At 38.0% G+C, this 27,924-nt stretch overlaps 2 protein-coding genes across 5 annotated transcripts in view; both read right to left on the bottom strand.

Moving 5' to 3' along the window:
* pstpip2 (proline-serine-threonine phosphatase interacting protein 2) overlaps positions 1–17,648 on the bottom strand; it is a 33,240-nt gene extending 15,592 nt beyond the window's left edge. The window contains exons 1-6 of one of the 3 annotated variants that reach the window (XM_053645201.1): positions 17,509–17,648; positions 10,179–10,279; positions 7,951–8,025; positions 6,378–6,412; positions 5,753–5,859; positions 4,608–4,670 (exon numbers count right to left, since the gene is read on the bottom strand). In XM_053645201.1, coding sequence (XP_053501176.1) covers positions 4,608–4,670; positions 5,753–5,859; positions 6,378–6,412; positions 7,951–8,025; positions 10,179–10,279; positions 17,509–17,541 — 414 coding nt within the window. In that variant the 5' untranslated portion in view covers positions 17,542–17,648. Of the gene's footprint in view, positions 1–4,607; positions 4,671–5,752; positions 6,344–6,377; positions 6,413–7,950; positions 8,026–10,178; positions 10,280–17,508 lie in introns of those variants that run through there. The other 2 variants (XM_053645200.1, XM_053645199.1) reach the window with 2 other exon arrangements.
* Positions 17,649–20,863: 3,215 nt separating this feature from the next.
* Positions 20,864–26,975, bottom strand: sub1a (SUB1 regulator of transcription a). 2 transcript variants are annotated; one of them, XM_053646269.1, is made up of 5 exons: positions 26,826–26,975; positions 25,650–25,719; positions 25,430–25,555; positions 24,829–24,937; positions 20,864–21,200 (listed from the first exon to the last, which is right to left on the bottom strand). In XM_053646269.1, exons 2-5 carry the CDS (start codon positions 25,716–25,718, stop codon positions 21,121–21,123), a joined length of 384 nt encoding a protein of 127 aa, XP_053502244.1. In that variant the 5' UTR covers position 25,719; positions 26,826–26,975; the 3' UTR covers positions 20,864–21,120. The 2 variants fall into 2 exon arrangements, with proteins under 2 accessions (XP_053502244.1, XP_053502243.1); XM_053646268.1 differs by lacking the exon at positions 26,826–26,975 and adding an exon at positions 26,045–26,118.
* Between the last annotated feature and the right edge of the window lie 949 nt (positions 26,976–27,924).

Genomic DNA, 27,924 nt, shown 5'->3' with positions numbered 1-27,924 from the left:
AGGAACTAACATGCTTTGCAGACGTTCCTCAACATTACATGGAACTATAAATGGATCAAATCTGCCGTGGTAAAAGAGAAATTAGATGTTTCCGGACATGTTATTGCAGAATTCTATAACTAGAAAAATAACTCTTTTTTTTGTGTGTGTGTGCGTGTGTGTGTGTGTGTGTGTGTGTGTGTAGTTGATTATTTTCCTATAACAGCACACATCCAAGCAGCCTCGCAGCTCCACTGCAACTAAAGAAGCAAACACCAAACAGGTCTTAAGTGTTCGTGTATATTTGGAATAAAAGAATCACTGCTGTATGCTTGCTTTTTGGGTGGAACGTTTCCGGGAAAAAACAAAAAATCCATTCACATGAGATACAAAGTGAGAAATTGCTTAGCAACATTGAACCACTTATCAGGATCTGATAGTGAAAGTTGATGAAACAGGAACAGGTACACAAACACATACAGATGAAAAAGAAAATGTCCTGTAATAAAGGTTCGTGTTTTTTTTTTTTTTTACATTTTTTATGACGGAAGCACTTCTGTTCCTCTTGCCATCATAATCGGAGTAACTACCATCACGTGGTTCTGCAACTACAGACGCTTTTACACTGACCAAATGTCTTCACACTCGCAGTAAAGACATTTCAAGCTCTTTTTGATAACAGATAAACAACACTGTCTGCTCTGTTCGCTTTAGCACAGAACGTTTCATATATTTCAGTTTTAATGCACATAAATTGTTTTCAAGGTCTATTTCAAAACACACGCTCTATGGCAAGGAAAATATCCCGAGAATAAAATGTAAAAATCCGATCATCAGCTTGTCTTTTTAAAAACTGAACCTAGATTGAGTTTCACACTTATTTGTCACTGTACTCTTTTACTAACTTACTAACTTGTAAGTTTCCATGGAAACTAAATTCGCTAAAAGTCATTTGGCCAGAGTTACGGTAAGGATGTATAAATGTTATAATAACATTAAATGACTGATCAACTGGAAATCGTAATGGAAATTGTTTAATTTTAGAATTTAGTAACTGATTTTTAAGTATGGGGCATACAATATGCTTCATGAATTGCGTGGACTCATTACATTTTGCATTTATTGTATATGAAAATAAATGATTATCATACTAATAAAATACTTTCTATACCTTGCACTAAAAAAAGTCCCCATAGTTATAAAACCGATTATAAATAATACATGCATCATTTTATTTCAATACAAATAGAAACCGTGATAAGAGTAGAATAAAATTGGATAGAATATACACACACACATACACATACATACATATATATATATATATATATATATATATATATATATATATAAAATGTAAATGTAAAATGAAAAACAAAACAAAACAAACAAACAAAAAAAAACGTCGACTCCTTCAGTACAGATGTATTTTACAAACATAATCTTTAATAATAATATTTTGGCCATTTTGGAGACATTGAGCGTTTTCATTTCTGGACGTTTCACTCACAGAGCTCAATTTTTTATTTTTTTTAAATCAAAATTGTCTATAGGTTCAAGTTTCTTGCCTACTTGTTTTGAGTTACTGACTCTTGGAATAAACCTTTTCAATTCAAGTAACTAGTCAAACAGACTAAAAACTACAAGAGCAATAAATATAATTCCATAATGGTGGGTTGTGCACGGTCATGCACATTCCTTTCTAACATCATTTTACCTTAATGGTAGTCTTAATTTGGTCTGTCTGTATTAAGGCGAGTCTGCCAAATGTAGCAAATGTCATAGTAAATGCCGGTGTCTGAGCAGTGAATGTACTGTATATATCGATATGGAAACGATCTGAACTGACCTTGATGTTTTGGATTGTATTAATACAGTATGAGCAAGACAGTTAGTCACTTCCTTTTCATTACTGTGTAAATGAGCTGCCGATATTCACTTCCTCTTCAGTTCCCGCACAACATATGCAGCACAACGATGATCTGTCATGTAGAGTCTCAGTTTTTATGAACTCGAGTAGTTCGTTTTTTAAAAAAAAAATACACGGATCTTTATTCGACAATTCAATAGCAAAAGCATTACTGCACATGGAAAGATGTACCAAAATATATAATTTTAAAATGCTAAACTGGTCATTTGGGGTTTGTTTGTTTTTTTGGTTCCCCCCAAATCTAGCATTAATCTAGCATTAAAAGCCCAGTCTAGCCACAAATTTTGCATTATGAGAAACATTTTAACCCACAACCTAACATTATAGTAAATCATCTAACCAAACATTGGCATAGTAAACAAGCTAACTGAGTAGTATTAAAGCTAAACACACAACACTAGCTTTAAACTGTTTATAAAGCAATTCCCTGGCAAGGCTAATACAAATGGCTTCATAAAGTTCAACTAAAGCTGATGTAGTGTGAGCATGAAAGTAAAAATGTTTGTCAGCTACTTATGTACCTGCTATTCTTGCTAGCTGGCCAAAGGACACTCCATTGGTACAACCACTAGAGCTTTGACAGGATATGCTATTTATACTACAGCTGTGGTTACTATGGCAGAGCATAATAACAATTGAGTATGGCGTACCAGTACAGACTGAATTAGCGCATGCCTTCCGTGGGAAACCATTTACATTTACAGCATTTGGCAGACTTACATTTATCTCATTTATACAACTGAGCAATTGAGGGTTAAGGTCCTTGCCCAACAGTGGTAGCTTGGAAGTGCTGGGGCTTGAAATCCTGACCTTCTGATCAGTAACCCTGAGCCTTTAACTCCTGAGCCATTACCATTACTTGACCTTAATGGTATCCACTAGACATACTATAACATGCCACAAATAGAAGGCAACAAATTACCAGTAGAGACCCACAGGGACCATTACAGTTACCATTAAAACTAATACAATTCCCATTATAACCATTAAAGCCATTACCAAACCATTACTTTTTTCAGCAGGGCTCTTAGCTTTTATGAACTCTAACTCTAATTTTTTTAATACATCAATCTCTATTTGATTATCCAGTAACAATAGAATTACTATGCAAATAAAAAAATATATCATTTTAAATGCTGAAATGGTCATACACAGGTTTCCCCCCCTGTTTAAAAAAACAAAAAAAAACAGTCTATCCACAAAATTTGCATTATTAGAAACAGTTTAACCCACAACCTTGCATTACAGTAAGTCTACCCAGGAAACAGCATAGTAAACATGCTAACCAAGCAACATTACAGCTAAACACACAACACTAGCTTTAAACTGTTTATAAAGCAATTACATGGCCAGGCTAATACAAAATGGCTTCAAAAAGTGAAATTAAAGCTGATGTAGTGTGAGGATGTCAGCTAGCTACTGTATGTACCTGCTGTTCATGCTAGCAGTCTAAAGCACACTCCACTTGTAAAATCACTATATTTATAACAGGGTATGCTAGTTATACTACAGCTAGAGTTACTATATGGCAAACCATGGAATACAAATGAGTCTGGTGTCCCAGTACAGACTGTGCATGGCTCAAAAAGTCCCTGTTGATATGGTGGCGTTTTCTGTGAGGATATTTATTAGTTGATTTAGCATTTATGGTCGCCTGTATTATATAAACTGGTCTCCTGTCTCGCTGCGCAGAGAGGAGTGGAGGTTTACTGTGTGTACGCTCATCTCTCAGGCCATAAAATTGCATCAAAGCTCAAATTACTGACATAAATCTGGTGTTCTGAATATTGATTTATTGAATTTCCTTCACAGCAAAGCTAAAATAAAAGGTGTCATAATTTACTTTAGACAGACTGTATCGTAATTCTGTCACAGGAAATAACGTGGACGGTGAAGCTGTCAAATCTCACATTGTAGCAGTGTACTGCAATAAATGCTATCTTAGGAAATGTATACTGAGAAATATGTACATATGTACACAATACAGTTCTCACGATGAGATTATTATAAACCTAATATAATGTTATTCAGCTTGTTTTTAAGATGCTTTACACATTTCAAGCTTAAAGAAACGGTCATTTTGATTCTTTCTAGAAATAAATGCTTAAAATTAGAAAAAAACAAAAAAATCAATGAAAACCTACAAGTAGAGCGAGACGTGGCGATTTGGTTAGAGGTAATGCTAGATAAATTTGACTATATTCTATATATGTGTAATAACATCTAAGATGTTATTCAGGATCCCTTCTGTTTCAATTTATGTTCGCTATAAATTTCAAATTTCATAGGACTTTTACAGCACAAGGAATCTCGATTTTACATGAAAATGAAAAGTCGAAGGAGTCAATGTATTGTCAAGCACACGTTCTCTAGACATAACCCAGTGCATGCTGCTATTTCCCCTAAAGTCCCGATCACATGCCATTTCATTCACATCATAGGGTTTTCTTCTTCTACGTTCCTGCTCATACTTGATGTCAATCAATGAGAACCAATTAAAAGCCTCAGCGTGATAATGTAGAAACAGCTGACAGCATGAACTCTGTACTTTGTTCATACACACTGGCTTGACACGCTTTTTCTTCCCAGCAGTACAAATCTCTTCTTCACAACGTTAACATTTCCTACTTCCTGGTTTTACACACCGACACATCACAGTTCCAATCGGAACAGTGAATAAACAAAGGGAAACTTTTACCTCCATGGTTTTCTTGTACTGTGTCGCTTTCTGTTTGTGCAGCGTATCCATCTGCTGCTCCACCTGCAAACACATACATCTACCATGAGGCCCTAATTTAAAGTTGTTTTAATAGATTCTATTTTAACAAAGCTTAACATCTTAGCTTCGCTGATCAGCATCATGTCTGAGAGTTTAACTTTTAGACACCAATAATCGCACTGTTGGAGTCGACATACGTATGGCTAATACAGTGTGGGTGGAATATGTAAGGAATACAACACTTCAGGACATGCTGTTATAGGAAAATAATCAACACCGCCAATGTTGGGGTGATGAAGTGGAGTTTATGCTACTACCCAAAGTTGATTATCTTCCTGTAACAGCATGCCACAAAGTGTTTTATTCCTTTTATACCAACGCCAACACATTTTTATTTACTAACAAGCAACACTTTGTACCATATTATATATATATATATATATATATATATATATATACATATATATATATATATATATATATATATATATATATATATATATATATATATATATATTCTTTATCTATCTTTTAATAGTTACAATTCATGTTGTGGAACGTTAACAAAACAAAACTAGTTAGTTCCTGTTATCACTTATGTTATGGCAGCTATGAACAGTTGTTCCTTCATCGTCCTTCCTTTTTTTCCTCTCTCTCTCTCGAAATTAATAAGAAAAAAGACAAACCTCAGCTTGTCACGATACTGAGAAACCTGAAGATTAAAGTTTTCCCAAGACAGAAAACTTAAAGATACAGCTTTCCTGTTACAAAGCACTGACACTGGAGAGTCCTTCCACACAGGTTAAATACACGTTTCCTTTCTTAAAGAACATTTCAGTGTGTCAGCAATTATATGTTGTTGCTGTTTTTAAAAAAAACAAAACAAACAAACAAAAAAAAAATCCCTTCATATGGAGCGTCCTTAATACAGATCGCTGTGAATTAGCTGTTACTATAGAAACGATAATGTAGTTGGACCAGTGCATTAATATAAACATTTTTACTGTCAGAGCTGTTGTTCTAGAAAATTAATCAATCGGATTTGCAATTTCAACAGTGACATATTGTTATTGCCACATATTTAGATGTGTGTGTGTGTGTGTGTGAGAGATATTTGGCTTTACCCTCTTTCTTGCATCTTTTTGTTTTTCTCTGAACTCCTCTAACTTTTTGGCTTCGTCCCTCATGGCCTGGGCCAGATGCAAGTGAGACGTACTCACCTGTTCAGTTTCTGTAAAACACAACCCACACACACACACATCCACACACACATCCACACACACATCCACACACACATCCACACACACATCCACACACACATCCACACACACGCGCAAACATCCACATACATCCACACACACACCCACACACACACCCACACACACCCACACACATCCGCAAACATCCGCACACACATACATAGATACATACATACACACACACACGCGCAAACATCCACACACACACACACACACATCCATACACACACACACACACACACACAGACACGCAAACATCCACATATATCCACACACACATACACACACACAGACACACACACACACACACACACACACACAGACAGACACACAGACACACAGACACACACACAGACACGCAAACATCCACATATATCCACACACACACAGACACACACACACAGACACACAGAGTTTCATCACAAGGGGAAAGACTATCAAACAATCTGGTACTTTACAGAGTTTCCCAATTTTCACAGCTCTTACTTACGCAGTTTGAAAACATCAAGTGATCGCTTCAGCGTGCTAAAAAGAAATACCAGAGTCAGGTTATATTATGTTCAGCCATAACATCCAGTGATCATGAATCATTCTTGATAATCAGATTCGACGTCAGACTGCTCAAACGTATCTGTCAAACATCTGTGGAATACACACTGACTGATCCCCTTTTTTTAAAGCATATATAAATTAAACTAAGATAAACGCTACAGAGAATGTGAACACAAAGGAACAAATGTAACTAAATGAACGAGACGCAGCCAAAGGACAGGTTTAAAGCAAAGTGCAAACCTAACAAATTACAATGCAACTCCACAACGTAAGAGAAGAAAATTATAGTCACGTCATCTCTAATGACACTATCATTAAGCATCCTCTGTAATACCAGTGTGTGTTGAATATTACTATTTATACCACAGCGCTGTAAAATTCTCCAATCTTTTTAACCATAAACCACATCGCAATGCATTCTGGGTAAGTACCGCTCCTTAAATCTACAGTGATGTCGACTCGATCCCGTTATCTAATGCTCGTATAATGACCTGATAAGATAATGGAGCTGCCTTCAAGACGGTAATGGATATCCAACCAAGAGGAAATGGACAGAGGAAGTCGACGAGTGTGCATTAAAAACCTGTATTGGAGCAAGGCCATGCCATTAAATCTGCTCATTCAGCCTCTTACACTCATATCGAGTGTTACTAGAGACCATCTCACCAATGCAAAAGGATCTAAATGATCTTTTAAATGTATGAACTGAAACATGGTGAATGATGTACAATCAAATCCCTATCGAGTATCAAGAGATTTTATTTCATCGAGTTATTAAATACTAGGGCTGTAGGACGCGAGTCCGGTCTCTGGACTTGGTTTTGACTTATTGGGACTGGTACTCGGACCTTTAATTTTTTATTAAAAAAAAAAATGAAAATAAAAAGTCTACACACTCCTATACAATTGCATTTGTTTTGTGATGTAAAAAATAAAATCGAGATATATCATAAGACAGATCTTCTTCCACCATTAATGTGGTTATAGCTTCTAGTGAATAGGGGCAGTGGTGGCTTGGGGGATATGTGGTGGCTTCCTGACATGCTGGGGTATGTGAAGAAAAGAATTTCACTGTGCTGTAATGTATATATGATCAATAAAGACTCATTATTATCATTAGCTGCCAACCAAGTGAAAAACAAATAGAAATGGTTTAGAAGAAAGAAAAAAAAAGAGAAAAAGTTATCATTTAAAAAAAAAAAAAAAAAATGTATAAAACTGCATTAAAGGTGGAAAAAAAAAAAAAAAACATCTGACATGATTTATCTTGATTTCATTTTTCACATCACATCACAAAACCTACCATTTTAACAGCGGTGTGTAGACTTTATATATCCACTGTAGCCTTGATACAATAGGAAACTTGATTATCGTGATTAAAATGACATTGGCCTCGCACCCCCAGGCGGCTATAGGAAAATAATTCCTCCGCTTCCCGTATAATAATAATAACAACAACAATAACATGGCCTGTCGTGTTCCTAACACTCTTAATGCGGTGTGTCTCTTACTTCATTTCATTATGGCCGCACACCTTCTTGGACAAATTCAGCAGCTCCTTTGCGTATTTCTCCTCAATTGCAGCTCTAAAAGGACACCGAACATAGCAGATTAGAATGGTGTCAGTGGTTAAAGCTCTTTAAACTGAACCGATCAGCTCTGTGCAGGACACAAATATAAAAAAAAAGTTATCAAACAAAGTAAAAAAATATATATATATAAAAAATGTAAAAAGTTGTTTTTCAACACTTGCCTGAGGAACTTCACACTTGAGGTTTATTTTACACTGTGACGTGGGTTAGTTCTGCATTTAACCCGTACAATAAAACAACTCTGCAGCTCACTCAGCTACTTTCATTTTCTTCCCCCAAACCATCAGTTTTCGCTTTGGATAACCAGACCATGTGACAGAGTTTAAAATAAGTCCAGGATTATGAAATTATGAGCAATAGCTAGCATTCTAGCATTATGTTTGGCGTTGTGTGGTTTAAAACATCAGGCAAAAGGAAACGAGTCCATGGCTGATGAGCACTACTGAGACAAAAGCTATGCATAAGTGAACTATTTGCTTAGTTTGAAATACAATTTGTATCAATTCCACACATGAGTTTAGTTTAGTTCTGTCCCGCAATGTTTACTATCTGCACGCTGGCTGGCTGGGTGAGAATTATGGGATGTATACAGTGCTCCTTTCAGTGTGTCTATACTGTACACATACTACATTCTGAATGGGACAGTGTTTATCTCAGGGGCACAAGCACCTTAGAGTATCTCTTATACAGGCAGCCATGTAGGTAGGAGAAGTGAGGACATGCTGAACATTTATTTCAGAATAATAAAATAAGTTTAATAGCATAATAGCATTTAATAGCATTTATTAGCATTTATTAGCATTTATTAGCATAGCAGCTTCGCTATGCCCACAGTCACTTTTACAATTTTGGAAAAAAGAAAACACACAAACAGTGATCGAGGTTCAAGGGTGTTGAAAGAAAGCAAAGAAAGAAAGAACGAAGGAAAGAAGGTAGTTAATGTGTTCTGAAAGTGCGAAAGAAAGTGTGTGAGAAGTGCGAAAGTACAAAAAAAAGAGAAAGAACGTGTGAAAGAAAGAAAGCATGAAAAGAAGGAATGAAGGAAGGAAGGTGCACAGTTTCAAAAAAGGAAGGATAGAAAGTGCACAGGTACAAAAGAAAGAAAAGTTCAAAAGAAAGAAAGAAAGAAACGTTTCATATAAATCTACAATATAAATGCTGTTTTGAAGGCAGTTAATGTGTTTGAAAATGCAAACGAAAGCGTGTGAAAAGTGCAACAAATAAGTAAATAAACGAATAAATAAAGTTCAAAACAGGAAGGCAAGAGCAAAAGAGCATGGGTACAAAAGAAAGAAAGTGCAAAAAGAAACCAGAAATGTTCCTTTCAGCTGAAATATAATAGAAATTTACAGTATAAATGCACTTTTGAATTCAAATGTTTGATAACTAGAATTGATCATTTACAGATAATCTAAATTAACATGTGTGTGCATGTAAAATGTGTGCGTGTGTGCATCTAGAGTGCGTGTGTGTGTGTGCGCGCGCGCGCATCTAGAGCGTGTGTGTGTGCATCTTGAATGCATGTATGTGCATCGCGAACACATCAACACATGCGTGTGTACACTGCAGTTTGGTCTGCGGTAACAGTAACTTGCAGCCATGTCAGCAGTTAAAAAAGAAAAGAAAAAAGAGAAAAAAAGAACTAAAATATTACTGAAAGATTTGACCAGTGGAAGTGAGAAACAGGATGTCCTGAGCTCGAACTGTGCTCCAGTAAAGAACAGAAGACGGCGTTTAATATGACACCACAGAACATCCAACTGATATCTATCTGACCACGGTAAGACACAGAACTTTTGATACACCGACACTTGAAATCTTCCTAAATCACCATTACAAAAGATGGTTCCAGGCTACAGGAAGTGAGATATGAACTAGATAACGGAAGATCTCAGTTCAACGTCCCTTCGTTATGTTCTGAAATAATGGCCATTTATACCCTGTAGTGCACTCAGTGTCTGACAGGGAGTCATTTAAGGTTCCTTTCTCTGTATACAGTGTATACTACACTGCGTATGGTATAAAATAACGACTGAACTTTGACCTCGTCATGTACTGGGTGTCATGTCGAAAACATTTACGATTCCCATAGAAGCACTACACTACACAGTGCATGGAATGTCTAAGTGTCCGTTTTTATTCCTCACCTGGCTTTAATGAAGTCTTCGATCTCTTTGCAGGTCCTCTTGCCGTCGTTGAGGTGCTGGAGGATGGTGTCGTAGCCCGCTGTACAGGTCAGCTCACAGTTCTGCCAACAAAGAAGCTATCACTTTCATTCAACTCTTCACCTCATGCAATCAGCCAATCACCTGGCAGCAGTGCAATGCCTGAAATCATGCACAATACAGCGCAAGAGTTTCACAACAAGAGTTTCAGCTAAACCGCTGTTTAAATGGGGTTTTTTTGTGATTGGCAAAAAGGCTTGATTTTTGCTGCAGCTTTTTTGGTGCTTATTTTGCAGAAAACGACTTGAATTGGTGAAATTGCATTTGTACGATGTTTCACGGTGATGTTTGTTGGTAAACGAGACCTCTTAGCTGTACTGATGTTCGACGCAACGGAATCGAAGAGGACTTAAGAGGCTGAATTCGCGTTGTGATGACGTCACGTGACGCGTCTTGGTCCAGATCTGCAGAAAATCTGCATTCATATCGATTCCAACCCCGATTCCAAAAACGTTGGGACGCTGTGTAACATGTGAATAAAAACAGAATGCAGTGATTTGCAAATCTCATAAACCCATATGTCATTCGCAATCGAACAGAGAACGATTTTAAATTGAGGAACATTATTCTGAAATCGTTCCACAAATCGTAGATGCGGTTTTTCACAGACTGGTGAACCTCTGCCCATTTTTACTTCTGAAAAACTCCGCCTCACTAAGATACTCTTTTTATACCCAATCATCTTACTGACCTGTTCACAATTAACCTCCAGCTCTTTCTTTTTAGTAGCACTTACTTTTCCAGCCTTTTGTTGCCCCGTCCCAACTTTTTTGAGACGTGTTGCAGCCATCAAATTCAAAATTGCCTCACATTTTCCTTAAAACGGTCCATTTCCTCAGTTTAAATATTTGACATGTTTTCTATGTTCTATTGTGTAAGGGTTTATGAGATTTGCAAATCATTGCATTAGGTTTTTATTTACATTTATTTACATTTGTCACGTTTCAGTGATCCTGTGCCTATTGCAGCTGCAGATTCCTGTTCTTGGCTGACTGGAGTGAAACCTGGCGTGGTCTTCTGCAGCTGTAGCTCATCCACCTCAAGGTTTGACATGCTGTGTCTTCTGAGATGCTTATCTGCTCACCACAGTTGTAAAGAGTGGTTATTTGAGTTACCACAGCCTTCTTGATAGCTTGAACCCGACTAGCCATTCTCCTCTGATCTCTCTCATCAACTTCCGCCTGCAGCACTGCTGCTCGCTGGATGTTTTTTGTTTTTCCACACCGTTCTGTGTAACTTGCCCTGTATCTGTATGTTTTTATGTGTTGCGATGCTGCTATGTGATTGGCTGATTGGACAACTGCATTAATGAGCAGGGTGAAAAATGATAATCCCAGATTTTTAGCTCAATTATTATTATTGTTAGGATTATTATTATTATTGGGATTATTCATCTAATTTCATTTTATAATGTAAAATAAACGTCATTATAATCTCTCAAGGTACATTCTCGCATACAGCGGCTCTCGGAGACAAAGCGACCACAGACCGTTCATTTTCACTGAGAGCTGACGACTTCCAGCGACATGAATGACAGCGACCGTTGCTGACAAGATGTGGGCGTGTCCAGCGACGCGACCGAGTTGATGCAACCGCGACCGAGCGACTTGGTGCAGCGACTACCAATGGGAGTGAAGACGATAAAGTGCACGTGATCTGTGATCCACCATGCTTGCGCCGCTGATAGATGGCCGTAATGCCAAAGAACACGCAATAATTCTCCTTCATCTCGTAGGATATGAGGCACATGAAAGACTTTGGTAACTTTTATATACGGAACGCTCTCCCTCCAGAATGTTTCGATTTAGTGGCAAGAAAACTGATTTGTTGTCAAAAGTAGAACGCTACTTGCACCGCCCACTGCTAAATGTTACTATGGCAACCAGTAATAGGAACACCTACTGGCGACTTCATGGTACAACAACTGGTGACTTGCAGCGATAAAATCATTGTATGTCAGTACGTTTACATGGACAACAATAATCTGATATTAACCCGATTAAGACAATACTCTGATTAAGAAACTAGCATGTATACAGCGATTACTGATGACCTTAATCCGATTAAAGTCATACTCGAAGTAAACACAAATGGAATTAAGACATGTGGAGTATTCCTGTTTTAGTCGTATTATCGACGTTCATTACAGACATGTACACACCTTAATCACACTATTAACGTTGTGTGAGAGTTTTCATCGCATTTTGCGATAGGACACGTACACACGTCAGTGCTCAACCGTTTGACGGCAAACAAGAGAGCACGGCTGCGTCCCAAACCGCGTACTTACCTACTATATAGTAGGAGAAATACATGCAAGTACGCGGTTTGGGACGCAGCCCAAGGCTTCAAGCAGTCGTCTATTTGCACGTACAGCATGACGAATAATTAACCGCACTTGAAGCTTTCGTAAAATTTAAAATGGAACACCCGAAACTGTATACGGTACCATAACGAAGACGAACTGTATGTCAATAAGTGAAATTCTGGAGGGGACGTCGGACGGTGTGGCGTAGGGACGTAATGACGTGTGCCGTTAATCGCTCTATCTTCTATAACATGTAAAACCTGAACATGAAAGGAATATTCTAAAAGCGACTCATGTAAACACCTTAATCACAATATTATCTTATTCAGAATAAGGTCAATAATTAGATTACTGCTGTCCATGTAAACGGAGTCAGAGAGAGAATACATTTGTATGTATAAACATTTACATCTTTAAGTCACCTTATTAACGCAGCCTTCAAATTTACATAAATGTCATTTAAGCTTGGGTGGTGTGATGAAATGGTGTTACTATTACCACCCTGAATCTGATTACCTCCTTATATCAGCATAAAGTGTTTTATTCCTCTTATACCACAGCAATCCGTCAATGTTTAGAATTTTTATTTATTAAAGAATGACACGCCGGAGACTCCTTCCATAAATGTTCAATAAACACCTCCTTACAGTAAGCGTCACCATATATTCTTTGTCAAATAACGTTTAAGAATCGAGCATTCAAAATTAAATTGACTCGTCCAAACCCGTAGCTTTTTCGTTTAGAATCTAGTGTATTAATGACTTAACGGTGGAGATGTTTGGCTCTTTTTTTTAGGTTCCTGGATACCGTCATCAGTCTTTCAAGTTGAAAGACAAAAGCAACATATTAAGAAAAGGCCTTCCATCAAGACGACACTTTAGATACAGCAGTTGGAGAACTCTAGCGTGCAAACTGCCTCTATAATTATCTGATGCAAATTTTGCACATCGCCGCTACACGCACTAGCACAATGGAAAGCAATGCAAATACGTTTGCAGATATGCCACATTAAGCAGGTAAAAGGTTGACCATCTCATGAAAAACAGATCAAGGCTTCAGCTTTTAAGCTGCTTGATTCATCACCGTATCTTTACTTTATACACAGACAGGCGACAAATTAAAGGAAAAGAAACACTATATAGTGTGCTAGTCAGGGGTCGGGCTCTCTGGCGTTGATTCTACTAGTCTCTGGAACTGTACTGAAGCAATGAACCCTGCTCTTCTAAAAGATTTTCCATCAGTTAGTGTTTTAATTATGATGATGATGAAGAAGGTGGAGAACGCTGTCTAACACGTGGCTCCAAAATCAACCGGCCTGAGATGTGGTGAGCCTGAAGACCATGGCATATGATTTACAACAGTTTCATCAGCGAGTCCTCGTGCCCTGCGGGAGGGGGTGGGGCCTTCCGGGAAGAGACCACTCCCATCAGGATAAAACTTTTTCATCATAGGATAAAGGAGATCAGTCAGATTTTCTTTAAGAAGGCGAGTAAACCCAAACCACACCAGTAAAATAAATAAATCCTCCCACGCATAACAGCGTCACGGTTTTTGGTTTTTTCCCTTTAATTTGTCACACATACGTTTGTACGTGTATACAGTATTTTATAAACGTATTGATTGTTCGTGTTTTATCAGTATCAGCGACTCGAGCTCTCCAATCTCATAACTAACAAAAATCATCATCATCGATCATCGATGTGTGTGTGTTGCGAAGTTAACTAGGAACAGAGAGCTTAATGTGTCGAGACAAAAATGAACAATGAGTAACAAACACTAATTACCTCAAAACAATAGCCTTTTAGTTCCAAAAGGAAATAAATAACTGACTGCAATTAAAATAATGAACTGAGTAAAAAAATGACAAAGTGCACTACCAGTCTAAAGTTAGAAAATAAAAACAATTAAAAAAAAAAAATCTATTTTATATATTTTTTTTTAATTCTTAACAGTAGCATGCATAATCTTCACCCAGAAGGCTTTCCTTAAACTTCTCCATAATAAATACCCCAAGCTCCTCGCTGCTTCCCCGAAAAGAAAACGCCTTGTTCAAGGGGAAACGTTTTCATTTTTAATTACAACAGTGCTGCTCTCAAACTCTCAACTCTGACTGGTCAGAAGGTGCTGATTAGTTTTCTTTAACAGCACCTCTGACAGTATCTGCAAGGTTTATGTAAACGATAAACGAGCTTGTTCTCATGTGTTATCGCTTCTACAGTAACAAGTGACAAAAGGGACTTCGCGTGGTGGGCGCTTCAGGCTAATAATAAACGGATCTTTAGAGACGTTATTTAACGGAGATACGTACAGAACTGTCGATACGTTGAGATGTTCTGCGAGGAGACGTTATTGAACATTTATGGAAGGAGTCATCGGTGTTCTGTCGTTTCTCTGAGCTGTGTTTAATAGAAATAACATAAATAAATTTTTTTTTTTTTTTTTTAAACGTCCTTAACTTAAAACTTAAAAAAAGAGAGCTTGGTGAGGGAAGGACTGTTTACAGCGGCTATAACATAAGTTATAAGAAGAACTTGTTTCATGTGTAATCCAACAATAAATGTTGCTATGATAGAAATAAGTATGTTCTCTAATGAATAGAAAAATGTCATCACTGGCAAATTATGGAACAAAGAGGAACAAAACATGAATAAAAATAATCAACTTCAGGGCATTACGCCACACTATTACTAATTACTTTGCTAGAACATACGTTTTTTTTTCCCCCTCACATAAAAACGTATACTTACATTTTGATTAAGAAATCGATTTATACTTGGGCATTCATTTCACCATTTACATTGGTCTTAGAAACGTATATCAACCACAAGCCTATATCAAAATGCCACGTCGTTTAAGACATTAGGCTTTTGACTTGTAGTGTACACATGGCACATCTAGCACTACTTAATGCCCTGTAGTTACTAACCCTGTATTCCAATCCTGCATTAAGGCATCCTCACTGACGTCCCCTAATGACTCATTAGTACTAATGACTAGTTACTTCACTTCAGCATCGAGAACAATGTAACCGGTGGTCTTCAAACCCAAATTTCATGTAGGAAATGTTTCCTTCAGGAACACCAGGTCGATCCTGAGCTCGAGTTCCTGTCTATGTGGGGTTTCACATGTTCTCCTCATGTCTGTGGAAGTTTGACAAGTTAACCTAAAAGGCAAGTTTAATTGGAACCTCTGACAAGTAAATAGGAAAGGCCTAGGCTTGCACGTCGATATAAACCTCTGAGCTAACAAGAATCATTGCTATGTAAAAGCATAGGCTATATAAAAGCCTCTGACTTACTGTCGGAATGTCATTTTAATGAAAGTTTAGCATGAAACCGTTTTAGACTAAATGTACTAAATGTATCAGAACACTGAGATATTAAAATTCCAGCACTAACTGGAAGATTATCTTTTGAGGTCAGATGATTAATTAAAACAGAGTCGGATATATAAGGCGTAAATTAAAACACACATTCAACCTTCGGCTGCACCTATATCCGTCTTTGGTCATAGGAGAGCAGTGGGCTAAGTAATTAACCTGTAATATTTTAGCCCTACACCCTAGGTGTGACTCAGTGTGTGAATATGTACGTTCCCGGGACCGGAACCTCCAGATAACCAGGATAAAGCGCTCGCTAAAGATAAATGACCGAATGAATGAAACGTTTCATGCATAAAAACGTTTTCTCCACAAGCTTTGTTCACTTTTTTTTTTTTAAAATGTATTTATTTTGTAAAGAAAGGGAGACTTTGCTGCAACACCTTATGAACATGCTCATAACGATGCTGACTCACTCAGTCAGTCATCTACCAGATTTCACTTACACTGACCAGGATGTTTCAAACGTTAAAATGACATTTATCCAAGGGGAAGTGAAGAGGGGAAGTCAAAGGACGTATTAAAGCATCAAAATCGCTTAAAGAAGCCACCCTCAGAAATAACTCTACGGCACATCTATATGAATCATATGAAAATGAATAAATAAATTAAAACGAGAAATAACTCTACGTGTGCTTTGAATAACATGGTCCCAAATTTAACCCATGTACAAAAAAAAATTAAAAGTCAATCCATCTTAAAATAGGCTCAAACAGGCTACATTACATCAACTAGCAGAACTCTGAAAGCGTTCGCAGTATAATCTTAAAATAAACAGTGAAACTATGTGAAGTATCCAGCCAGATAAGGTATAATGTTAAGCCTTACAAGGATAACATAAATACATCCTAGGTGGAAGTCTGAATATTTGACTTCTACCTCCAGCTTCTATCATTATCCAGGGAAGTATCTGGCAATTCCTGTCATTTCTCCACCCAGACGTAATCATAGCCTCGAGCCGCAAACCAGCATGGACAAAATGAGGGTTTAGAAGGTATGAACAACACTTTCTAAAAGAGATGACAAGTCCAGCCAGGATACAATGTACATTCCTCTGTATGAAATATTTCAGATTAGGATGAACACTTATAACAATGCTTATGAATGAATGAGTGAATGAATGATACAGATTAGGTCTAAATACACACTCTGCTGTAATCCTGAGTAAGTAAACAGGAATTAGTAGTTGTTGTTGTTTGTTTGTTTGTTTGTTTTTTGTTGGTTTTTTTGCGTTGTTATGGTGGATTTATAATCATGTCTGATCATGTCAAAGCTCCATAAAGTGTACGTGGCAACATTTCCTAATAAGGAAAAGCACGAGTTTGTTTGGAGATTGACAATTCTGGGCCGGAAAACAAACAAACAAACAAACACAGGCTTTAATTCAATTTGAGGAAGTTGTCACGAGACATAAACAAACTTACTGTAAATATAGACTACACTACTATATATAATAAACACTGATAGAACATACACACTAGGTAAATATAATCTCCAGGAGAGATATTTCCATCACTTATATTCTTTAATCCTCCAGATTAAATCTCCTCTCGTGCAGTTCTTACCCAGAAGTTGTCCTTAAAGTGCAGCTCCCTCATGGTGATGGTGTGGAGTCAGTGAACTGCTGATGACTTTCTACAGTGTTAGTAAAGCAGCACAGCGCGGAGGAAGCGCCGGACGCGTCTCAAACCAAACACAAGTCCCTACTTCCGGGAGTGTTCTAATTTACAGCAATCCGAACAGAACCACGCGCCCAATCGCATGCGCACACATCATCGCGCGCGCGTGTATTTGATTTGATTACTTTACAGCACAACAGCACGGCGTTTTCACTTTCACACTATCCGGTGTGACCCAGATGAGGACGAGTTCCCTTCTGAGTCCGGTTCCTCTCAAGGTTTCTTCCTCATATTATCTTAGGGAGTTTTTCCCTCGCCATCTTTTTGCTCATTAGAGAAAAATTCACACGGATTTAAAATCCGTGTCCTGTGTTTAGACGTTTCTGTAAAGCTGCTTTGAGACAATGTCCATCGTTGAAAGCGCTATGCAAATAAAAATTTAATTGAATCTGTAATGTGACTCATTTTATGACACTACATAGGATTTTTATTTTATTTTATGATACCCAGTAATGCTGGCGCACGGTGACTTAGTGGTTAGCATGTTCGTCTCACACCTCCAGGGTTGGGGGTTTGATTCCCACCGTGGCCCTGTGTGTGCGGAGTTTGCATGTTCTCCCCGTGCTGCGGGGGTTTCCTCCGGGTACTCCGGTTTCCTCCCCCAGTCCAAAGACATGCATGGTAGGCTGATTGGCATGTCCAAAGTGTCCGTAGTGTATGAATGGGTGTGTGAATGTGTGTGTGAGTGGCACCCTGTCCAGGGTGTACCCCACCTTGTGCCCGATGCTCCCTGGGATAGGCTCCAGGTTTCCCCGTGACCCTGAAGGAAGGATAAGCGGTATAGAAGATGGATGGATGGATGGATGGATACCCAGTAATATAAACTACCAGTGGATGAAATGTTAAAACTAACACGCTCCTGTGTCCCTTGGGGTTTCCTTAAGGTTCTCTGGTTTCCTCCTATCTGCTGAAAACCATGCTGGTTTGGTGAATCTGCAGCGCTACAGTAAATCGCCCCTGTGTGTGAAGGAGGACTGTGTGAAGGTGTGTTTGCACTGTTGTGAAATTCTTTTCGGGGTAAAGTAGCTAGAACACCCTCATGCATCCTCTAGAAGTAATCAGATGATGTCATAGACTCATTTGCATATTCATGGTTCATCGGGTTTGTTTGCATATGTGATTACATCTTAGCTCATACAAAGAAGGGAGGTTATTTCTGAAGACATTTCATAGCTATATCGAGAAATAGAATAGAGTAGAACAGAGTTTTATCCGAACAGAAAGACTAAAACAGGGGTGATCGTCATGAGAGGTGAGCAGTCGTGGAGGAAACGGTTACTGGCAGAGCTTCATTTGAGCCGAACAGGATCTCTAAAATAAAGTACACCTGAATTCATTGTCACTATAAGCGAAGCCTACAGGCGTTGCAGATTGTGTCGTGGAGATAAGACCGGCAGTGGGTCACTGATGAAGCTGTTTGGTGAGCACTGCTTTCGTTCCCACGACTAGCAGTGATGACGCTACTCTGACTGTGGAAGGTTTTTAGAACAGCTTACATTGTCAGCCTGCCCACTGCACGTGGCTTTGAAATTGAGATCGACTGCCAGGGATTAAATGGAGTGAACAATCATTCAGGCTTTTATGGAGTACAGGGACTCAAATACACAAACAGTTCCGGGAGAACTGAAGCAATTGAATACCATACTAGGGCTGCAACTAATGGTTATTTTGATGATCGATTAATCCGTCGATTATTTCTTCGATTAATCGATTAGTTGGATTTTTTTACAAAGGCCGATTTTTATTTTCTGTATTTTTTTGTCTTGAAAAAACGTTATTTCACATTCTGCCCGACGTTGTCCTTCAAACATTGTGTAAATTGAAGGCTATGAACAAGGCATTAAATGCATCTATGTGGGCTATGCTATACATTGTGCAAAGCATTTTAAAAATATATTATATTTTGAAAAAAACAAAAAAACATCTAATTGTCCACAAGCTTTAAAGCAGCAGTTAAATTACTATATTAAAAATGCTAAAAAAAAAAAATAATAATAAAAAGTAAAATGAAAATACCGGCGTGTATTCCTAACATTTACAGATAAGGATATAAACTTAAACGTGTCATTTCTGTGCTGAAAAAAACACGTCTGGAACACATTAAACAGCACACGGATCTGACACGACGAGCCACGTTAATACACTTACGAGTTTGTTTGAAGCGCTTAATATAAAACGTTCTTATGTTTTGTACGACTTGGATCGTGTACTTTTCCCACAGCAGCTCACTCCATGACCTCCAGTGTTTTTCAGATGGGTTTTATTCACAGAAATGCGTTTTTCACCGTTGTGAAGTGACATCACTGACGGGGTTATCCACAATAACATCACAGACCCGACTACTCCATAATGACAGTTGTTGTCCATTATTTTCATTATCGATTGATTGCTTGTTGGAGACAATAGTGGTCAGTGATTAGTCGTTGGGAACAGCGGTGATCAGCGATCGGTCATGGACGGACAGACTCTACCTGATCTGTACCACGTCTTTTCATAACAGCACATTTTTGTGACATTTAGAAAATAACTCGTACACCATAAATGTCCCAAAAGGTGCTATTATGTTTTGTATATACAAAAAATATATATATAAAAGAATTAAAAACCTTTGATTTTTTTTTCACACATCACAAGAATCAAAATTTCAGCAAAAGGATGCGAGAAATCAGTTAATCTTAAAATGTATTTTTCAAGGAAGCGGAATGGAGGACGTTTAGACCACCTTACTCAGTGATCCGTGTGCAGTGAGTTAACATATTTAATACTTTAAATTGTAGTGTATTTAAAAAAAAAAAAAACAAAAACATTTCATTTCGCAGAATTCCTGCAAATTTCATGTAGCCATTTCTGTTAATACATCTGAGGCAACTGTTTATTTGATTGTATTTACATCATAGTCCTTGAATTCTCACTCCACGTCATTGATTATTTTCCTACAACACACTACTAAGTGTTTTATTCCTTAAATAATTATAATAAATTCCAGTCAGTTTACCACAATTTGGGACGCACCCCGTGAGACTGACATTCCCTCTACTCTTCTGCCATCTTGTGGTTAAACTCGAACATTTCTTCTCAATTACACAATTTCTGTACGTCTTCATGGGCCGGAGTTTCATATCTATAATATACTCTGTGGTGACGGACCCTATACAGCCGAGTCACCCAGTGAAACGTCCGCAGTATTTTTCCCTCCGAGATCAACTTGTGGAAACACTCGTTCATAAATCGAGCCAAAGAATACATTTGTTTTCCCATCATGTTTATTGTAAAAAATGAGCACAAGTTAAACCCATACCCACCCAGAACAATGCGTAGCCTTTCAGTTGCTTCGTCAGTAGAATAAAAACACAAAGAAATAGAAAAATACGACACTAAAACCTAATCGGAAAATTCACACTATTATTACTAGGGTTGTTAATCTGACTTAGAAAATGTAAGTGGAATCCAGACGGAGGAAAGAAGCAGACGGGTTCGTGAACGTCTCGTGAACAGCTTTTATATTCTCCTCAAGGCGTCGTCGATATCGTCGATCTGCTCTTTCAGCTGGTTCCACTGCTCCGGGTTCAGAGAAATCCCTGAGAACGATTCAGACAACAACAAAAAAACAAACAAACATGAAAATGTACAGTTTCTCCTTTAACCTTTTGTAACTTCTTTTGTATTAAAGAGTTTTTACGACTCTTTTATATTGGAATTTTTTTATTCTATTTTTTGTGTGTGTAGTTCCTTGACTGAATGTTAGCTGCACTACTGTGCACTAAAGTTTTCCCTCAAACGCAAAGTGTATTTGTGAGAAGAAAAAAACCCAAACAACAACAAACAACAAATCTTTTTGCACAACCTCTACCTTGTGCAAAGGAAGTGCTCATAAAAGAATGACTTCCAGTGCAGGAAGAGGTGTGGGCGATTCGACGGGTTTCGTACAGATGCTTCAGTGTTTAGAAGGTATTTTCAAGCATTATTATTTTGTTTTCAAGGACCATACAAGAGATCTCATTCAAATTATATACTATACTATATTATATTATATTATATTATATCTCTATATATAGAGATAGGGAATCTCTAAAGACTTCACAATGCAGTTTTAATGTTCGTTCAGTTATAAAGAGATTTTATCTTGATTTTTATGCTCTGTATCCCACATTATAATGGTAACACATTATGGCAACCTGCTAAATCGCATGTTCTTTTGCCGTGACAGAAACCGCATTCGTCGCCGGGCTCTGGAACGTACAGTACGTCATTCGGATTTTCATATTATTTACCTATTCAAAAGTAAAACGATCCACATTTGAATATTGAAGGTTCCCTGTTCTGTAAGATTAGAGAAACCTATACCGATCAGCCATTAAAACCACCTGCCTAATATTGTGTAGGTCCCCCTTGTGCTGCCAAAACAGCTCTGAGCCGTGGAAGCATGGACTCTACATGACCTCTGAAGGTGTGCTGTGGTATCTGGCACCAAGACGTTAGCAGCTGAAACTTTAAGTCCTGTAAGTTGCGAGGTCTGGCCTACATGGATTGGACTTGTTTGTCCAGTACGTCCCACAGATACTCTACAGTATTGAGATCTGGGGAATTCGGTGGCCGAGTCAACACCCTGAATTGTTTGTCAAATTCCTCAAACTGTTCCTAAACAATTTTTGCAGTGTAGCAGGGCGCATTATCCTGCTGAAAGAGGCCACTGCCATAAGGGAATACCGTTACCATGAAGACGTGTACTTGGTCTGCATTGTTTAGGTAGGTGGTACGTGTCAAAGTAACATCCACATGAATGCCAGAACTCACAGCACATGAGTTTCCCAGCAGAACATTGCCCAGAGCATCACACTTCCTCCGCCAGCTTGCCTTCTTCTTATAGTACTTGCCCATTATTCCTGCTTCCAACACATCAACTTCGAGAAATGACCGTTGCCTCATATGTACACTAATGGTCAAAAGTTTAGACACATTCATTCTTTATTTTTATCCCCCCCCATTTGAGAATAATAATAATAAAGTCATCAAAACTCTGGAGTTACACAAATGGAACTATGGGAGTTATGTTGTGATAAAAAATCCAAAATAAATCAAAATAATTTAATATTTTAGCATCTTCATAGTAGACACCCTTTTTGCCTAGAATTTCCAGAAATGTATTCCCGGCGTTTTCTCACCCGATTTCTTGAGGAATTTCCCCGAGATGCTTTTTAAACTAGTATTAAAGGACTACAAACCTACGCCGGACTCTTATCGGCTGCTTTTCGGAATATTTCTCCCCGAGTCGTCCGTTTAAATAAAGATTTTCATGTAAATAAAAAATTAGTTTTCTAATGACAGACATGAATATGTCGTCACAATTAATTTTTTTGTCTACAACACCGATTTCACACATTTAATCACACATCTTCAGATCAAAAGGCTTTTAACGGTCACGAGAAACATTTCAGTCGTGTCCACAAACTTTTGACCCCTTGACAGGTGCCACTGTAATGATATAATCAATGTTATTCACGTCACCTCTCGGTGGTTTTAATGTTATGGCTGATCGGTGTATACAGTTTACCTGAAAGAGCCTTAGTATCATTTAAGCCTGAATAGCATTATTTAAAACCGGAAATAAAGAAAGAATTTATCATTTAGAAAAATTTTACACCAAAGAAATGAAATATTCAACATTTTGAATCATCACTATTGAAGATTCTGCACCGTTTCTAGATCATTATTTTAAATGTAATAATAAGCAAGTTTGTGTTACTGACCAACTCAGTTGTACAAAAGGTCAGGTTTCGATTAAGGCTTATCTGTGCCATTGAAACACGGCTTCAGATAAGATCTCGGATTCGATTCTGAACACAGATCATCAGGGTTTTAACAACGGTCACCAGCTCGAGGGTCTTTAAAGCAAAATGGGGGCGTACCAAATACTAAGAAATTCATGAACATTTTTTAGAATCCTACTTTTCACTGAAGTTGTTGTTGATAATAGAATTTGTAATTTGTGAGAGATTTTGTATTAACTTTCGAAATGAATGCAAAATAAATATGCTTTTTTTCCCCACTCGTGCTCTCAGACTTTTGGATCCCGAGCGTCAACTTCCTAAATAAACATCTAAGGAATAAAGAGTGTAATAAATCATGCTACAGATAATCACTTTTTTATCTGTGACTGAATCCCGATTGGGCATAAAGTGCATTTATTAATTATTATTCCTGGGCGAAGACGTGTTAAAGATGGTGTATTTACAACAATCCCGTCCGTCTAAGAAATGTAAAAGTGTGTTTAATATCGAAAAGGGAGAACACTGTAGGTAAATAAATAAAAGCGAATCTGAAACAAAGCCTGAGTCTCATGAATATATCACATAAAAACAAAAGTATTGCAAGACTACTGCTGTAGACTCGTTTATATCAAAAGATGAAACCAAATTCAAACCGGAACGCAATTTCCTATAAGAATTTAACTTCCTACAAGTCAAACCCGACCCAGCGGCATTCCCCTTATTGAAATACACTTCAAACAGGAAGGAAGCTACTATGAAAAAAAACTATTTAAGACATTTGATCCTGTTTGGCTCATTTCCAAAATCTAATCGGTTCACCTGCTAATTACAAAGATAATTCAACATAAATCCTACAAACATTCAACCAAACGTTCACGTTTCAGACAGACACACAGACATAAATAAATATTTTTTTAAAAAAGGCCTTAATGCGTAAACCCGAGTAGAAGTCTGGTTGTGATGTTTTGTGCATAAATGCAGAAACATCCACAAGGAAAATCGCGACGCATCAAAGAATCAATTATTTAATTAAATCTCTAATAAAGACTATCGAAAACACGTAGATAAACACCATCACAAACACGTCCTCGGCCAGACACTGACATCCAAGCCAAAGCCTCGCTGTTGTTAAATTTCAATAATCTCTTCTAGGGATTTGAAAACTTACTCATTTTTAGGTACTCGGCAAAAAAAAAAAAAAAAAAAGGAGGGACAAAATGGCCAAATATTAAGCTTTTTAATATTTAATATTTGTCTTAACGACAAATTATTGGTCAGAAAATTTGCAAGAATTAAACTAATATTAATGCTCAATATTTTGCCTTTTTTTAAAAAAAATTTAAATGATACATTTTTATACATTATGACACTACGGTCTTTGCTATAGGGGTGTAAATCAGTGTTAACTCTGTGTAACTCAGGGCGAGGTATTCCTTACCTTTCTTTCCCGGTTTCATTTCACCTTCCTGGTCCATCCAGTACTCGCGAATATCGATGAGGACTTTCCCTTTAAACTCTCGCACACTCACATACCTCATCTTCCCTATCTTAGAAAAGACAACACACAAGCAGAACAGAGAAACCTCAGTCGATTTTGTTCTAAGAGAATTTACATTACTAACAATATGAAGGGCATAAATATCGAATTCGTTCGAAGACGCTGTGTTATACTGCGGTGCTGTATTTGGGTCGTCCAGAAACGTAATTAACTAGGCAGAGTGGTAGCTGACATAATGTAAGAACGTACAGGAAGCTTTTAATCCATCTGGTTGTTGAACCTACTTGTTCGCCAGGCAACTTTGAATAAAAAAACTAATAAGCCTGGACACAAAATCTCCTAGTCCTGGGAGCCTGGCCTACTGAACTGTCCAGCCCTAATATAATACATTCATGTGCCAAATCCATTATGGCAGTTTTTGAGATATCATCATATCCTACAGGTTTCCATTTTCAAACAGAATGACATCAAATCATATATAACATCGCAACACGGTTCAATTATTAGGTGCTGGAATATATTATCAGTCATAACTCCTGACCTGGAACATGTTATCTTTTTTATTGGCGCTGCTTCCGCCGCTTTTAGGTGCACTGGACGTCTTTGATGACTCCCCACTCTTCTGTTTCTTTGCTGGCTTCTCCGTCATTGGCTTCTTCCGTTTGGCCTGGCGAGGCAAACATAAACCGTTAAACGCTGCCAAGCTTAATCTACTCATCTTTTTCCGTTTACTCAAACGCCGGTGATGGTAATTTCTGTACCTTCGTGTCAGCTTCGCTATCTGAATCACTGGTGGATGTTGAAGACAGCACTTCCTTTGATTTAGGCATGCTGGAGACACAATGTAATGCATTTATACACTTTGTCCACGTACAAAGCAAAAAAAACAAAAACAAACAAAAAAAACAGCCTTTAAAAATTAATCTTATATATTGTGTGATAACACCAGTGTAATTAATGGCATCTACTTAATCTGCGTCTAAATACCCGGATGTTCAGCCTCAGTACTGATCACCTAATGTGAATTTACATTGCAAATAAATAAATAAATAAATAAATACATACATACATAAATAACTAAATAAAACACCGTATACCCCCCCCCCCTTCTTCTGCTACAATTTTTTTTCAGTCTGAAACGTTATCTTATATGTACTTAGTTGTCGGGTGAAATCCGAAAGAGGGAATTTGCTTTTCTTTGATCACTCCATGAAATAAAATGAAACCATAACGGTGTAACCCGAGACTGCGCATGCGCAGCAACTGGTGTTTACGTCACACACGGAAGCAAATGAATTTCATTTCGCGGGTTTTTTTTATATATATATTTTTAGTAATTCTCTATATTCTGTAGGCGGAATTTGCATTGCATTAGAACAACGTTTTGCGTTTCTGGTTTTTATTTTTGCCCATCCAAACACGGACGGCAAAAAAATAAATAAAATAAAAATAAAGAAAAGCTACGCATTCCATATACACCCATTCTCGGCCTAGTTAGCGTTAGCATGTGGCTAAATTAGCACGCTAGCTCATTTTTGTCCATTCAGCTACTGTGTTCTTAGTGAAGTCCTTTGCATGTACGTGAGAAAATCGCTTATAATAATAAATTATTATTATTATTATTATTATTATTATTTTTAGCTTTTCAGCTAAATTCAGCCAAGAAGGCCGCGCATGCGCAATATCACTCCCGAGAGCGCGGGGTTTTGCAGCCGGAGACTATTGGGACGGATACCCGGATTAGACTGCGCAACCTGATTGGCTGAAGTCCCCGCGTTGTTCTATCAGATATGTAGTCCGCGGAAATGGACTACAAAAGCAACGACTCTACCGTCTTTACATTTTTGAAAATAAACCAAAACCGGCAAAGTGTCCCAACAGACCGTTAAGCACATCGGTCTTCTATTAGTGTCGCATGGTACATTGCACATACTCACGCGCTAGTTAGAAAACAGAATGTGTCGTGTTGAACGGAAGATCTCTCGGTGGAAACGGCGGTGTTTCTGCGAAGCCACTAAACGTAATCCAAAATGGTCGCCTGTTCGACAGAATAGTGCACTACATAGAACGTAATGGCCATTTCCCCCATACCCTATGTAGTGCACTTATACAGACAGAAGGGGGTGATTTGGGATCGAGCCTCACTCTGCACAAAGAGAGCTGTTCGAAGGTTGTGCAGTGCAGTGCATTGTGGGAAAAGAGTCGAAACAAGAGCCAGGTCTGAGCTTGCCTTGCATAACGACAAGCAAAGTAGAAACTGTAGATCTTTTTAAAAGATGAGCACAGCATAACAGAAATGAAAACACAGCTCATATCACCCCACTACTACACAGTATTTTACAATAAATCTCACTAAAACAAACGTTTTTGTATTTCCACACGCACAAACATTAAATTCTGTCCATTTTCCAATCCGCTTATCCGACACAGGGTCAAAGGGAGCGTGGAGTCCATCCCAGGGAACTCTGGGTACGAGGCGGGGAACACTCTGAAGGTGGTGCCAACACATCGCAGGGCACAATCGCACATTTGGAAATATAACGCATGTCTTTGGACTGTGGGAGGAACACCACAACATGATTCAGGTTATTAGTTCTTTTAACCCTAGAGGTGTCCAATCCCACCTTCTCCCAAAGAATTCTGACCAATCCCACCTTCTCCCAAAGGACTTCTGACCAATCCCACCTTCTCCCAAAGGAATTCTAACCAATCCCACCTTCTCCCAAAAGAATTTTGTCCAATCCCACCTTCTCCCAAAGGAATTCTGACCAATCCCACCTTCTCCCAAAGGAATTTTGACCAATTCCACCTGTTCCCAAAGGAATTCTCACTAATCCTACCTTCTCGCACTTCTCCCAAAGGAATTCTGACCAATCCCACCTTCCCCCAAAGGAATTCTGACCAATCCTGCCTGCTCCTTAAAAAATATCTGACCAATCCTACCCATTCCTGAAGGAAGTTGCTACAGTCATTTTTTAATCGGATCTGACAGGATCCCAGTCAAAATGCACACGCACACCAAACATAAAAGCATTA

This window comes from Ictalurus furcatus, chromosome 16 (genome assembly GCF_023375685.1).
Source record: "Ictalurus furcatus strain D&B chromosome 16, Billie_1.0, whole genome shotgun sequence".
Classification (NCBI taxonomy): Eukaryota; Metazoa; Chordata; class Actinopteri; order Siluriformes; family Ictaluridae; genus Ictalurus; species Ictalurus furcatus.
The sequence above is the reverse complement of the archived record's forward strand: the minus strand, read 5'-3'. Positions and strand labels throughout refer to the sequence as shown.

What these genes read in the sequence shown, in the direction of transcription:
- sub1a (XM_053646269.1), bottom strand. Translation starts at nt 25,718, where the DNA reads ATGCCTAAATCAAAGGAAGTGCTGTCTTCAACATCCACCAGTGATTCA. An exon ending in ATAGCGAAGCTGACACGAAG is followed by an intron (nt 25,556 to 25,649) that starts GTACAGAAATTA and finishes TTGCCTCGCCAG; the next exon opens with GCCAAACGGAAGAAGCCAAT. An exon ending in AATGAAACCGGGAAAGAAAG is followed by an intron (nt 21,201 to 24,828) that starts GTAAGGAATACC and finishes AATCGTTCTCAG; the next exon opens with GGATTTCTCTGAACCCGGAG.